This window comes from Dermacentor silvarum, chromosome 1, assembly GCF_013339745.2.
Source record: "Dermacentor silvarum isolate Dsil-2018 chromosome 1, BIME_Dsil_1.4, whole genome shotgun sequence".
NCBI classification, from domain to species: domain Eukaryota; kingdom Metazoa; phylum Arthropoda; class Arachnida; order Ixodida; family Ixodidae; genus Dermacentor; species Dermacentor silvarum.
This window is the reverse complement of record NC_051154.1, coordinates 56,381,016-56,394,974: the sequence shown is the minus strand read 5'-3', so window position 1 is coordinate 56,394,974 and position 13,959 is coordinate 56,381,016. Positions and strand designations below refer to the sequence as shown.

Below are 13,959 nucleotides of genomic sequence, written 5' to 3'. Positions count from 1 at the left end.
TCATCTAAGATTTTGCGAGTATTGAGAATAATGCAAAATGTAACTCCAAGTTTCGGAGAATTGGGGATTTATGAGAAATAAACTCCGAATTTCTGCCAGAAACCCTGAAAACACCCTCCAAATTTCAAGAAAAATAAACTCCGAAAACACGGAGCCCTAGTTATAAGCCATCTTAAGACTGCAGAATCATTGGTGAAAGACCAGTGCAGCGAGGCATGCAGTGAGTAAAGCTGTCGTACTTTCCAGCCAGAGAGGGTCATGTCACCTGTAGTGTCCCTGTGTATGCCCCCCCCCCCCCCGCCCCCCTCATAAGAAGAGCATATACAGGGGCACTGGTGCGACCGTGACGCACCCTTGCCCTTTGGACACTCATTTCCATATAATTTAATATTAATTTACAAATACCTATACATTCCAGCTGGTAATATCATCCGACTTATTTATGAACCATTTTACGATTACTTTCACTCAATTAAAGGGCATTTTAGTGCCCCCCCCCCCCTAACCCAACAGAATTTGTTGAATCTCCTGTAATTGTACCAGACACTTCAAATTTTCACCGTAGATATCTTGGGATATGCTCACCATGTCCTTGCAAAAATTTTTCCAGACCCCAGTTTTATTTCCCAAGTGTCTCTTCATGATAACTGCGAAACGCTCCACTTAGTGCAACATATAATTTCTTGCAACTCAAATCATTTCATTACATTCTGCAATGTACTCGCTCTCTTCCTTCAAACTTTTGTCCCAATCAGAGTTTTCATTCTCTTACTGTAACTCAGTTTAGATGCGCCTGTGGGTGTTATGTCGGCGCAATTTCCTAAATCACTGCTGTTCCCAGTAAAAGATCTCGCCAGTAGCTGTACCACCTAAATAGATTGTTCTTGTGAGGGCCTCACTAATGACACATTTGCCCAATGATTTCAGGGTGCTGTGTCAGTGCTTAAATTAACATTCAGCAACTAAGACTTAGTCTGACCATAAGCATGCTCCAATATGACAATAACTAAGGCAGATTATCACTACTATACCCACACATTCTAGCTATACAGCATTAATTAAAGCTGTCTTCAACATTTTTCTACCACAGCCAGAGCGCTCTAAAACCATGAGTCAAATGTGGCATAAGCTTGCCTTGGCTTCAGTCTCATTCTATCAAAAAGAGTGCACACCGAGTTCGTTTTCCTTGATTCTCAAATTTTCTGGAAGCTTTCAAGCTGTTGTTTCTGACTGTGGGCTCTCTGGCTGTGCTACTTCAGCTGACAAGCTCTTGGAAACAAGTTGTTTGATGCCTTAACATTTTGTAAAGTCAAATCACCAAGTGGCATAAACCACTATAGGCACACTGTGCATCGATATGAAAAGGAACACTTTCATTAGTTTTAAAGTAATGACTTCTGCAGACATGTGAGTTCTTATCATACTTTCTTCTTAAGCTATGTACAAACAGAAAAGACGCACCATTCGTTTGTCGTGTTTTCTGTACCTGTCCTTTCGGTTAGTACATAGCACAAGAAGAAAATATGAACAGCCACCAACTAGCCCCTTTCATCGACCCTTTTGGAGTTCGAACCTTTTTTGATAACTGCACTATAGTTCTTGTAAAGATGAACCTGCCATATGGCACTCATCTAATTTCAGCACAAGAATGAGGAAAATTATGGGTGTTGAATGTAAATCTGCTGTTCCCTTTCATGTCAGCTGCAGGGCACTTGTGCAAGCCACGTTCCGCAACATACATCAGACGTTAGGCGGAATCCTGACAGCTTCCAATGCGCTACCACAAGTGGGTGCCAAAATGGGATCTACTTTTGGCCGGCCCTTCCCCATCACTTATCTCAATTAGCCCAGATGTTCGACCTCGGTCTCACCATAGGGAACCCACAACATAGAATTTACCACGCAACAATGTTAAACAAGCCCATACAAACTGAGCAGAAACATTCAAGTGCTACATGCATTGGCACGGCACCAGCCTCTCCTCACTAAACGAGCAAAAGAGCAGTTTCTGTGGTCAGCGATGAGAATTCTGAAAACTGTCCAGAATCTTAAAGTGAAACTGTCATTGACAATGTCATTGTCTTGCTGTAACTGGTGGAATTATCTCCTTACCCACTCCTGCCCTTTGCTATTTCCCTGTACTGACATTTTCCCAATGTTTCTGTAAAAAAGTCTGTCTAATTTCATGGCTTCAAAATTTCTGGATTTTACATCTCTGCTCTCACACATGCAGTTGGTGAGTAGTCAAGATGGCCACCCGAACACAAGGGCCACAGACAAGTGTAAAAGTATGAGAAAAATTGCAGCGAAATCCTTACATATATGTGCAATCCCTTCAGAAACACACATCAAACACCACATCAGTAGTCAATCTTTTGTAACCGAGCAGTACCAAATGTGCTGTACCAAAATGCTGTAAATGTTCGCACCTGCATATTCTTACGGTAATCCACACATTTTTTCTTGGTTTGTGGCAACACTGCGTCTAGCTGAAGTGAAAATGGCGTAGTTACACAGGGCTCACTCCATTTAAGTGTCAAAAAAGGTAAAGTGGAGTTTTAGCCTGGCTAGCCCCCAGTGCACTATGGGGTTGTCACGTGGCCGTCATTAAGAATTTCAGGTGGTCAAAATTAACCCGGAGCCCTCCACTATGGCGTGCCTTATAATCAGAAGTGGTTTTGGCACTTAAAACCCCAGAAAGAATTTCGTAAAAGAGCAATGGAATTAGCTGGTAACAGGACCTCACACTGCTCAAAATATCAAGCAAAAAAATATTGTAAAGCCACTTCTTCAACATAAAGTACTAACAAAAGGCAGTTTTCTTAACAAAACTTCTGCATATAGGCCTCTGTAGAGCACTGCACGGGCCTGATTTTTTGGCCCAGGCCCTGGTGTACATGACCAAGCCCAGCCCGGGCGTTCATTACCAAGTTTAGCCAGGGCCAGCGTGGGCATGAATAGGCCCGACCTCTAAGTAAAGAAATATATTTTTTTTTACTTACAGAGTGTACTGTATGTGTCAGTCTCACCTTCTCAAGGTCTAATCAGCTGCAGGGTATAAGCAATAAAATACCGAAATCTTTATTTCCCCCATGGGAACATCACTGATCTGGCCTATTGCCTGTGGTGTTATTTTTCTGCTGGTGCACATGCATTCACCTTGATCGTACTATTTGGTCCTATGACGTGATTTAGCATGCGAATATATATACAGGGTGTTTCAGCGAACACTTTCAAATATTCCTAAAGGTTGCCTGTGGCAGATAGCACAATTCTAGTTCATGAGCTGGTCTACTCGAAGAGGCGGACATTACTTGCACAAGAAACTGAAATGCATAATCAAATAATTAACAAAAATTTACTAAGTTTTTAACTAATTACCTGATGGCCCATATTGCAATTTACAAATTGTAGCCATGGATTTCGCGTGGCGGATCCACTTGGAACGAATTCTCGGGATGACACCAGTTTGGAGATATTAATTGCCGCACTTTACGGAGAAATGCATTAAGCGTTCCAGTTACTTTTGCGCTTCAATGCATAAAACGACGTTTTGAGAAGAAACTGGAACGCCAATGCCTTTCTCTGCAAAGTTCGGGAATTAATATCTCGTAACTGGTGTCATCCTGAGAATTATTTCCAAGTGGATCCACCTTGCGAATTCCACGGCTACAATTTGTAAATTGCAATATGGGCCATCAGATAATTAGTTAAAAACATATTTTTGTTGATTAGTCAATTATGCATTTAAATTTTTTGTGCAAATAATGTCCGCCTCTTCGAATAGACCAGTTCAATAACTAGAATTGGGATATCTGCCACAGGCAACCTTAAATAAATTTTGAAAGTGTTCGCTGAAACACCCTGTATACATATATATATACATACATACAAACAGGCGAATTCACCAGCACACGCACAACATAAAATAAACGCACAAGTAGAAGGAGACACGCATTGCATTAGCGCTAAAATAATATAATGCAGTCCAGCACGGTTATATTGCAATTGCAAAAGCGGTAACAGGCAAACGGTTTGAAGGGCGGCTTTTGTACAATTTATTTTTCCTGACACACAATGTTTGTTTTTGTGGATTTTCTGTGCTAAAGTATACTAAGAGCCAGCTCTTTGCACATGTCACTGGAGCTTGGCACAGAATGCCTTGATCCATGCAATGCCTAACTTTCGCGTCTGGTCGAAGGCCCGACTTGGGTCCTTTAATGAGCGGGCCCGAATCCGACCCGGGCTTCAAGCGCGAGCCCGCTGAAAAACGCTTCGGACGGCCCGGCCCGGGCCCGTGCAGTGCTCTAGACCTCTGTACACAAACATGGGTGATGACTGCATTTGCTTAAACATGTGGCTTTAAACAAACAGTTCATACAAGGAGGGTTTAAGAGGTCTTGCTCTCCTCCTTGCCCAAGGGAATAGCTTTCCATGACAAAAACAGAAAATAAAGAGGCACACAACCATATATACTGTTTAGTCTTTATTGCATGTTCATTTTTTCTGCAGGTAAATACAAGTTTTCTCAGAGTAGGTAACAACCACACTTGAATGCTGTGTGCATGAATATGCATCACAGAGGATTCCAGTGCAAAATGCATTGCCGCAAGGCCTGTTTCAACAGAGTATGTTTTCTTAATAAATCTCCTAACGAAACTCCTGCAGGCTATTCACAAACAGCCATGCAGCGTGGTTGTATGACAAATGCAATAATGTATGAGCATGTGAAAGCACAGCACAAACCACCAACCTCAAGATAATTAAGGCACAGCACCATCACCTATATACACTTTGACCTGGAAGACAATCTCTACCATAAACGATGCCATGGCAGTACAGAAGGAATGATAATTACGAGTATTAAGCACTCTGTTAGATGCATACATTGTATAATGTTTGGGCAATTTTTTCTTTCTTTATAAGATATCTTTCTTTTGTTCGTTATCAAAAAAGGGGAAAAAAAAAAAGAAAAACTTTGGTTGCAAATTTGTTCTCGCTTCAGAGAAACAAGAGTAAAATTTTGCCAGAAGCCTAGTCAAAATAAGGCGCAAGTCTAGGCCTTCAAGCCTTTGGTCGTAATTCTGCATACCTGGCGTCAAGCCTGGTGCAAGGAAAAATTGAGTACACAGTGGGAAGGGTCTGCAAATCACAGTCTTTGCTCTCCATAGTCAGCCTCAAACAACAGATCACTCTCACTACACATTCCCAATTACACTTTCTGAGCCACATGTCACAGCCTTGTCAACAACACAATAAAGCACCTCACATTTTGTGAATTTTCTGCTTAAAAAAAAAGCAAAACAACACAGCAGTATTGCATGCCTTTTAGGCATTAAGACAGTCAATGAATTGTGCACTTGAAAGGGAGGAGTTGTCATCCACTGGGGAGCAGCATGAAACTAGGAAACATGTTAGGGTTAAATATTTCATTACATGAATATCCCTTTAAACTTGCAGATTTCCACAGAACTGATGTGGCCATAAACGGAACTTGACAAAAACCCAACAGATAATTCCTTTAGCATTCCTGTAAATTTTTCTCCCTTTTAATCTAGCTATGGTACAGTGTTGGTAGAAGGGGGCGTGTGTTCAGGAAGGGCCAGTGGCTGACACATCCTGTAGACGTTGCAAGGCGACGCCCCTTCAGCATGGGCTGTATGGCAGCCGCCTTGTTTCCCCTGACATACTCTGCAACGACTGCTTGTTGCGTCGGTTGCACTTGTGGATGTTTGCAGTTTTATTTATTCATTTTATTCAAGGCCCTCACAGGCTCAAAGATGGAGTATTGTGCGAGGGGGGTTAGGAAGGGCTAAACATGATGTGAGAAGGAGCAGAAGTGAGCTTGTTACATAAACTTTGGCAGTAAGAAATCAAGTGTTATGCAATATTTAGTGGTATAAGTCACAATTGTTGCTTATACATTGTTAGGCTGCAGAAAATCAACTGTGGTAATGCACATGCAATTCTTAAATTACATGACACACGTGAAAAAAATGTATCAAGGAAAACCTACTCCTTCCTTTGCAAGTACCACTCAAATAGAAAAAATTGCATAGAAAGACTGCTTACTTCATTTCTAGAAGTCAAAGGATCAACAATGTATGATATAGCAAAAGTAATTGCAAAATGATTAATTATGCAATTTGAAAAAAAAGATGCACTAACAATTATTGTAATTAAATGACTAATTATTAATGAGGCACAGGCACAGCTCTTCATATTGCAGTGACCACTGCTGCGTATAATTCGAACTGGAAACACTCAGGAAAAATCAAGCCTTTATTTTAAATGAATGCGTAATGTAAACTACATAAAGCTGAGAAAAAAGAAAAAAGAAAGAAAAGAAAGAAAAGGCCAACAACTATCTTTGATGCCCACCACAAGCTGTGCACATGTTGGTGGCGGTGTTGCTGTCGCATGGGCTGGCATCCAGGTGCCAGACCTATCCCCGCTTGCTGCCTTACACCAATACATGGCAGGTGCCGCTCCTGAACACACTACCCCCTTCTAGTACAATGTAGTCATGGCTCTACACCCCTTTAAGCCTTTCAGTATCACTGACATATCAGTACGTTTCTGCATTTCTCTTCCGCGATGTTCCTTTTGACATTCCTTTTGTGATAGAAATGTGAGGACAACACCAGGAGAGCATTTGGCATTATCATTAACCAAAAATAAACAGTTTGTTTTGTGATATCCGAGACAAAACCCGATGCTGGAGGTGCGTCGGCTCTGAAAAAAATCCCGACACTGGAAGGGTTAATGATCACCAGCTACACATTCCACAGACATTAGTTTTAAAGATGAAGAGTATTATAGTGCAAGCACAAGTAGTAGTGTCACAGAATAACACAGCATACTTTCATTGGCAGCCATTAGGTATCATGCTAGAAAAAAAAAAAAAGAAATGCAGAATTGATGCTCGAAAATGCAAAAAAATGGATCTAGAAACAGTGATGACAATGTGACTACATAAATATCCATGCCACATAAATGTTTTAAAAACAGACAAATTATGAGCATTTAAGAAGTGCAAATTAAATGCTCCTGAAATGTTAGGCCTATTTTCCATCGCACTACAATGGCACGGTGCTACCACTGGTCACTTTACAAGATTATGCTTCTCTATCTGGATATTTGTCATGAATATTTTGTTGGCATTTCATGAATCAAAATGACTGACCCTAAACACCACAGCATTCATCCAAAATATCCATAATGGATTTGTGTAGAAACAGCTAACACCATTTAAATGATAGAAAAGTAACTGCTGGTGACCAGGAGTGAAGCACAGTTTCAATACAAAACAGACAAATGTCAGTTGAACATTAAAGCTCAAAGTGCCCTTCAAACAAGCAAGAAAAGAAAAAATGGAGCAGTGCTATACATTGAAACATGCCGACATACTAGTAGCAGAAAATTCACAAGATTTTTCACGCTGTCAGATCAGACATTGAGAAAATCTGGCTTGACAACATCAGCCAAACTGAGAACTTGTTTTGCATAAGCTTCTTGCTATTTGCACTCAAATCACATGCTAAGAACTATATATAATTTCTCAACATAAACACATGACCAAATTACTGAAGAACTGTTGCAAAGAGGTCTGAGAGCAAAGGCTGTATTTGTTTAAATGTTGCTAATCTTTGCACATATGCCAATTCTTGACTAACACTTCTATCTACTGTTACAGAGAAGAAATTAGGTAAAGGAGTGGCTGAACATAAGATGGGAAGAAAAGGCCCCCTCACTTTTATGCGAATCCTAAACTTATCAAACAAATGATATGAATACATACTTAAGGATAACATGCATGAAAAAAAGTATTGTATTGGCCTTCCAGCCATTCACGTTATCTCCTTATTTTACGTGTTACATTATACAGAGACAAAAAAAAAAAATGAAATGCAAACAATGCAGCAGTAATAACTTTCATGTCTTTTTTTCCTAACTGTCAGTACCCCAAAAATTCCAATTGTACAATTCAAAGTTCCAAAGAGATGTAAAGAGGAACATCTAACACACAATTATGTAAACGAAATGATGGTATATCTGTACTCAATTTGTGCTTCAAACAGCTGAGCACCACCGTAGCTTCTTTGCATTTCTTCTAGTGACCCTGTGTCATCTTTCATTAAAGTCTCATAAGTACAAGTGTACGCAGGGCTATTAGCAGGTGCCAGTTCTCTAGAGTGCCGCCATTCTTCTTGCACATAGATAAAATGTGCCCCACTAAAAAAAGGGCTCGCAGGAGCCATGGGAACCCTGACACTTGCTTATCACATCATGCAAAAATCATGTTCTATATGAAAGAAAAGAAAAAATTACAGCGTAGCCCGTGAGCAATGGACACCACTCAAGATGGGTGTCAAGCACCAACACTATACAGTAAGAGCTGGGCACTGTAGGCCTACACATCTGTCCCAAGGAATCCCCCATCCAACTGACACACAAACATATATCTCTAAGACTGGTCCCACCAAATGATGCCCACAATCTACTTCACAAATAAGCAACCATTTTATGAACACTTCTCAATCATTTGTGATGGATAGATAGATAGATAGATAGATAGATAAACTTTATTACAAAGATAGAGTTTTGTCTATCTTTGTAATAAAGTTGATCTATCGATGTGATGATGATAGAGGCAGCTAACCTCACCTTTGGTGGCATTAATCGAAGGCCTACCATAAAGACGACACCATTAGACTGCTTTCAAGTGTTGAATTGCAAACAACTTGGCCATATATTGATTATAGAAAAGGGGAAAAGTAGCACCATGAATGATGTTTATCAGTGAGCTCAATACATCGCATTTTAGGCCCAATCAGAGGTTCTAAAAGCTTTTCGAACTCCAAATTTTGCGAAATGGAAGGGAATACAGGGCCAAGGTACAGAAAGTGAAATACAGAGAAAGATTTTTAAAGCACCAATCATTAGCAGATTGTAGGGGCAATGCGAAAATTGCAAGAACAATCATGAAAATTAAGTCATTCACAGTAATCACTGTTCTTCATCACAGCACAAGTTCCCTTGCTAGAGTTCAAGCCTTAATTAAACATGGTTAAGTACACTGTCATTTCTTATTTGGCCCAGTGCTGGGAAACAAACAGTTAATTATTTGTACAGACTGCACTTATGAAGGGAATGCGTCTTTTTGACCAGTGAAGACAGCAAGTTGTTAGTGGCATAAAAGCAATTTTTCAAAGCTTTGACTGAAAAATGACGCAGGAGCAAACGTGTAAGTTCCAAGAAGCAGGCAGAAAAAAAAGTAGCTCTTTTGTACTTTGGTAGACTGATACATTTCAGTGGAATAGATTAACTAAGCTTTTATACACGTCCCCAACAAAAGCTTGAAGGCAAGCTAAGATATGAGACTGGGTTATATGAGGCATCTCCTCGTATAGCTGAAACCAGCTGAATGAAGCAGGTACATGAAACTTCCGCTCGCAACTGCCGCCATCCAAAAAACTCCTGCCTCAGGTGCCTTGAGAAAGTCTAAACACTGCAAGAATACTGTTAATGTTTGTTTTATATTTCCTATTGCACATCTGCTTTATTAAATAAGCTAGCAAGAAATTTAGACTTAGATTATAAGGCTATCCCCATGTGGCAGTTTGAAGTAAGCTGTCAACTTAAATGTCAAGTACAAAAAACTATAACCGTTTTTTGACTGAACCACATTATAAAGCACTCCCGATTAGTGCATCACAGGAAATGGTGCCTGAATAGAGCAGTCTACGCTGGAATCATGAGCAAGGTATACGTGGGCAATTTTGATGTCTTACCACAACAAGGATGAAAAATATTAGCATATTTATAATGAGGCTGAGCAATAATAATACCAATTACAGGAATGGAAGTAAGCTATCCTTTTCACTTTCCTTTACAATGTCTTCTTCTAGCATAAATTCGTAACAGTTTCAGCACAACTTGAAAAATTAATGAGTCCTTCAATGAGTCAATTGCAATTTCACAACATGCCAATTCAATTGCAAGACAGCCCATAAGAAGTGATGGCTACCCACCAGCTCACTCTTAAGTCGATCAAATGTAATGGGCTGCACTGTATTTATGACAAGCAGGATAAGTAGGGTAATGGTAATAACAATAATAAAAAGACTGCAGTAAACAAACTCTCCACAAATGCATTGGTACAGTTGTGCCAGAGCACAAAACATCACAATATGTTCAGTTCTTGATCCCACATGTTTTTCATGAAAAGAAAAAAATGGAGGGGGGGGGGGGTAATTGAGATCCAAATAAAATTGTTTTCAAGTTGATTTACTGATGCAGGTAGACATGCTGGTATTGTTTTTGGGCTGAGATGGTATTCTGAAGAAGCATTCAGTAAATATAATTATGCTCTCTGTCCTTGCCTTGCCACAAGAAATTCTACTGGCAATAATCATTTTTCACATTTTTCAACAAGCAATGCCAGCTGTAGAAACTTCAAATTTTGATTTTGTTTGTTACTTTCTCGTGCAGCAACCAGTCTCCAAAAAGAAAACTTTGGCCAGAAAAATGCGCTACTTCGCAAAGCAAATACCACCAATTGTTCAGTTAAGTCACTGCTGACTACAGCTGTTTACAGCTGCGGCAATGCCTGATCATAGCCGATACCCTGACTTTCAGCTCCCGACTATATACCGTTACAGTGGCTTCCCATTTTTGTGAATGTATGGGAATGTTGTGTTGGCTATTACGTGGCACTGATATTGAGCACACATTTCACTTGTGTTCCCAGTGGCTCACCATTGATCCTTTGTCTCTCAACAACATATCTACAAGATATACTGAATGTGCTCAACAGTTTGGAATAAGATGAAAGATCTCGTGTCTACCCCAGCCTGACCATATGTGGCATATCAACTAGTGAATAGTGTGTTGTTTATTAGTGTGTTAACACTGCCTGTGTGAACCATCTGAGACGTATTATATGGATTGTACAAAGGTTTCTGTGCTAGCTCAAAGCAGTTAACTAATCAACTTCCATCACAAGCCAGGAGAAATGCAGAAAAGGAACCAAAAGATGTGCAATGAAAGATTAAAACAAAGCACAAAACAGGTTTTCTACGTACATACATACAGACATAGTGTTCAACATGTAAACTATGCTTGCATCTTAATATTAGAGAATGCTTTACCACAGGTCATGTCACAGGCACCAAAGCAGCTAACATCAATATCCACCAGACCCATAGTAATTTTTCTTACATGACCTAATGCACAGATATTGAAACCATATGCACAGTACATATATTTAGCATATCGAAACTTTCTTTTTTAATTGCAGTACATAGATCTCTATAAACCCACACATAATTCCTCTGACTCATGCTTTTTCCAGTGTTTCCTCTAAATTTCACCAATAAATTTAAAAAATGACTTGAACCATTACTGAATTCAAGAGATGAGCTATTACATCACAATTTCACATACCACAGTAGATGTTACAATTAGTACTTCTGTACATGTGCATGTTTACCTGAAACTAAAGTCTCCTAGTTTCAAACCAATCAAATAGTAGACAGAATCCATGTTAATGCTGCTAAGCTCAATATCTAATTTCAGATATAACTGCTGTACAATTACTCATTCCACCAAACCATTACTATAGGTGGTTGATTGAATGGCAGCACTCATTTGGCTTAGTGGCCAGACACCACATTTTGGCTCTGCATTGATTGGTGTCATCATTGTTGGATGCCTACTACCTCTTTAATCAGGTTTTAAAATCAGCAGCCTTTTGTAGGTTGCATCCTGTCAAGCAAAGTCAACTTGTGCAGAAGTGTCATACGTCCCTGATCAACCACCATAAACGGATATGCTCAGCTGCTATCACTTATTATGATGATCAGGCACATTTTGGTGTTTCTTGAACAATAATTTCAGTAAGTTAATCTTAAGTCAACTACAGAACACACACACGCATACACTCTAACGCATACAAACACAAATAAAGTAAAATAAATGCTCAGAGTATAGTTACAGATTGCAATAAGAATGTAATTTCTTTGGGAAGAATTTGCAAACAATGCACAATTTTAAGAGAGACTAAAATACAAAATTTAGAAAAGATAGAGGGATCTTTGCATGATTTGAGCTAGGACAATAAATATTATTTTGCATTATGCTTATGTGTCAAATAAATTTCAATAACATGAACTGGTGCTGAAAAATTGCAACATTAAAACAAACAAAAATACAAACAAACAAGCAAACAAACAAAAGAAAAATCAGCATCTTCATTTGTTACTATAATAAATGCACAATGGTTGAAATAAATGCTTACACAAGGCCAACAGTAGGCATTTCGCAACACTCATACCGGTTCTAAATGTAAACAGGAGCACTTATAAATTTACCAACATCATCTTTATAAAAAATAATGTTTATATGCACATACAGCAAACCAAAACTTGCAAAAACAATCTCTTCAAAAAGGAAAAAGAAAAAGGAAGCTGCTATGGTGTAAAATGGCAACGAGATAATCACATGGTAAGTGGCCTTGCAGACAACTTCATCAAACTTCATAATAATCTAAGCAAACAGCACACATGTTGCCACACTTTTGAAAGACAACTTTCCAAATGCTGCTTGATCACTATAGTTGTCTCTTAAGCTATATCAGCAGAGAAATAGTCTCATTTGACCATGTCGCCAACCGTTCTGTGCAAGTTCCTGAGGATGAGCAGTGGAAAGACAAACAGGCAGCCACCAATGCAGTAGCAGACCACTGGACCCGCCCACCAGTAGACTGAAAGAAAAGCATAAAAAAAATATTTTTTTTGAGAGCTTCAAACATCCTGACACCCATCGTGGCAGACCCAAAAACCAGGGCAAGGACAAGAGCACGAAGAAAACAAGGCCCATTACGTGTAAAACAGAGGCCAAACACAAGAATCCAAACACGAGAAGCCAAACACGAGAAGCCAAACACGAGAATGAGTGCTGTCTCACAACTTGGCAATTATGAATCCAACCTAACTAGTCCAACTTTGGGCTATCCAACCTAACCAACTTAACTCCAACCTAACTAGACCAAGTATCTTTAGAATACTTTCAAGCGAACAAATTAGACCGACTTTATTAAAGTTTATAAAGAAATGGTGTCTCGCTCAATTTTTCCAACATGATCCATGCACATGCGTCTCTTTGCAAGCAAAGTGCTCCCTAGGATGAAACTGTTTCCATTATGCGAGGGACGCCAGAGAACTGCTGGAGAAAGACACAACAAGCAACTGATTTTATTTCATTGTCCTTCAACCTCGGCTGCCTCGGCAGCTTTGTAAGGCCCCCTTCCCACTATTCCCTCTCCCACACACTACGCTATAGCCTTCAGTTTAACTGAAAGATGGGAAAGGGCAGTTCGGCTGCGTTCGTCATCTGCGGTGCGGTAATGTTTGCCACACCATCTTTGCCAGTAAAGGCCCCATTTTTTAGATTTACCAACTTTTGGATGCTCTGCCATGGCTTTTCATGCAAATCCAACACCTATTAAAACTATTAACTTCAATATTACAGTCCACACCCATTACAACGGATCTGCATACTATTCTACTTAGTTTGGTCTGCTTATATTACCAATGTAACCTATCTCACTTTCAACGGAGCTGGCTATAATGGACCATCGGCTACAGCAGACAAATTATAGGGCAAACTTTGCATACATGGTGTAAATACACCATACACTGCATTGGCGATGCATGTGTGGCAGTGTGTCATATGACGCACAACTATTTTCGGCCACTTGCGGAATTTGCCAAAATGCACATTTTCTTAAGGAACAAATACACCAGTGGCAAGCTTCCCGCAATAGAGTGCTGCACAATGCCCCGCCGGCTAGGAGCTTTTGCGTCGACCATGCAAGCACACCACCGCTGCCCATAACTGTCGGCTCAGTGATGAGGTAACATCGAGCGTGCCGCTAGGCCTAACTTACTTTGAAGC

At 39.8% G+C, this 13,959-nt stretch overlaps 1 protein-coding gene across 1 annotated transcript in view; it reads right to left on the bottom strand.

The window, feature by feature from the left end:
* Positions 1 to 4,471: 4,471 nt before the first annotated feature.
* Positions 4,472 to 13,959, bottom strand: part of LOC119463671 (major facilitator superfamily domain-containing protein 10) — a 40,750-nt gene continuing 31,262 nt past the window's right edge. The window contains exon 12 of the mRNA XM_037724503.2: positions 4,472 to 12,766. Coding sequence (XP_037580431.1) covers positions 12,654 to 12,766 — 113 coding nt within the window. The 3' untranslated portion in view covers positions 4,472 to 12,653. The remainder of the gene's footprint in view (positions 12,767 to 13,959) is intronic.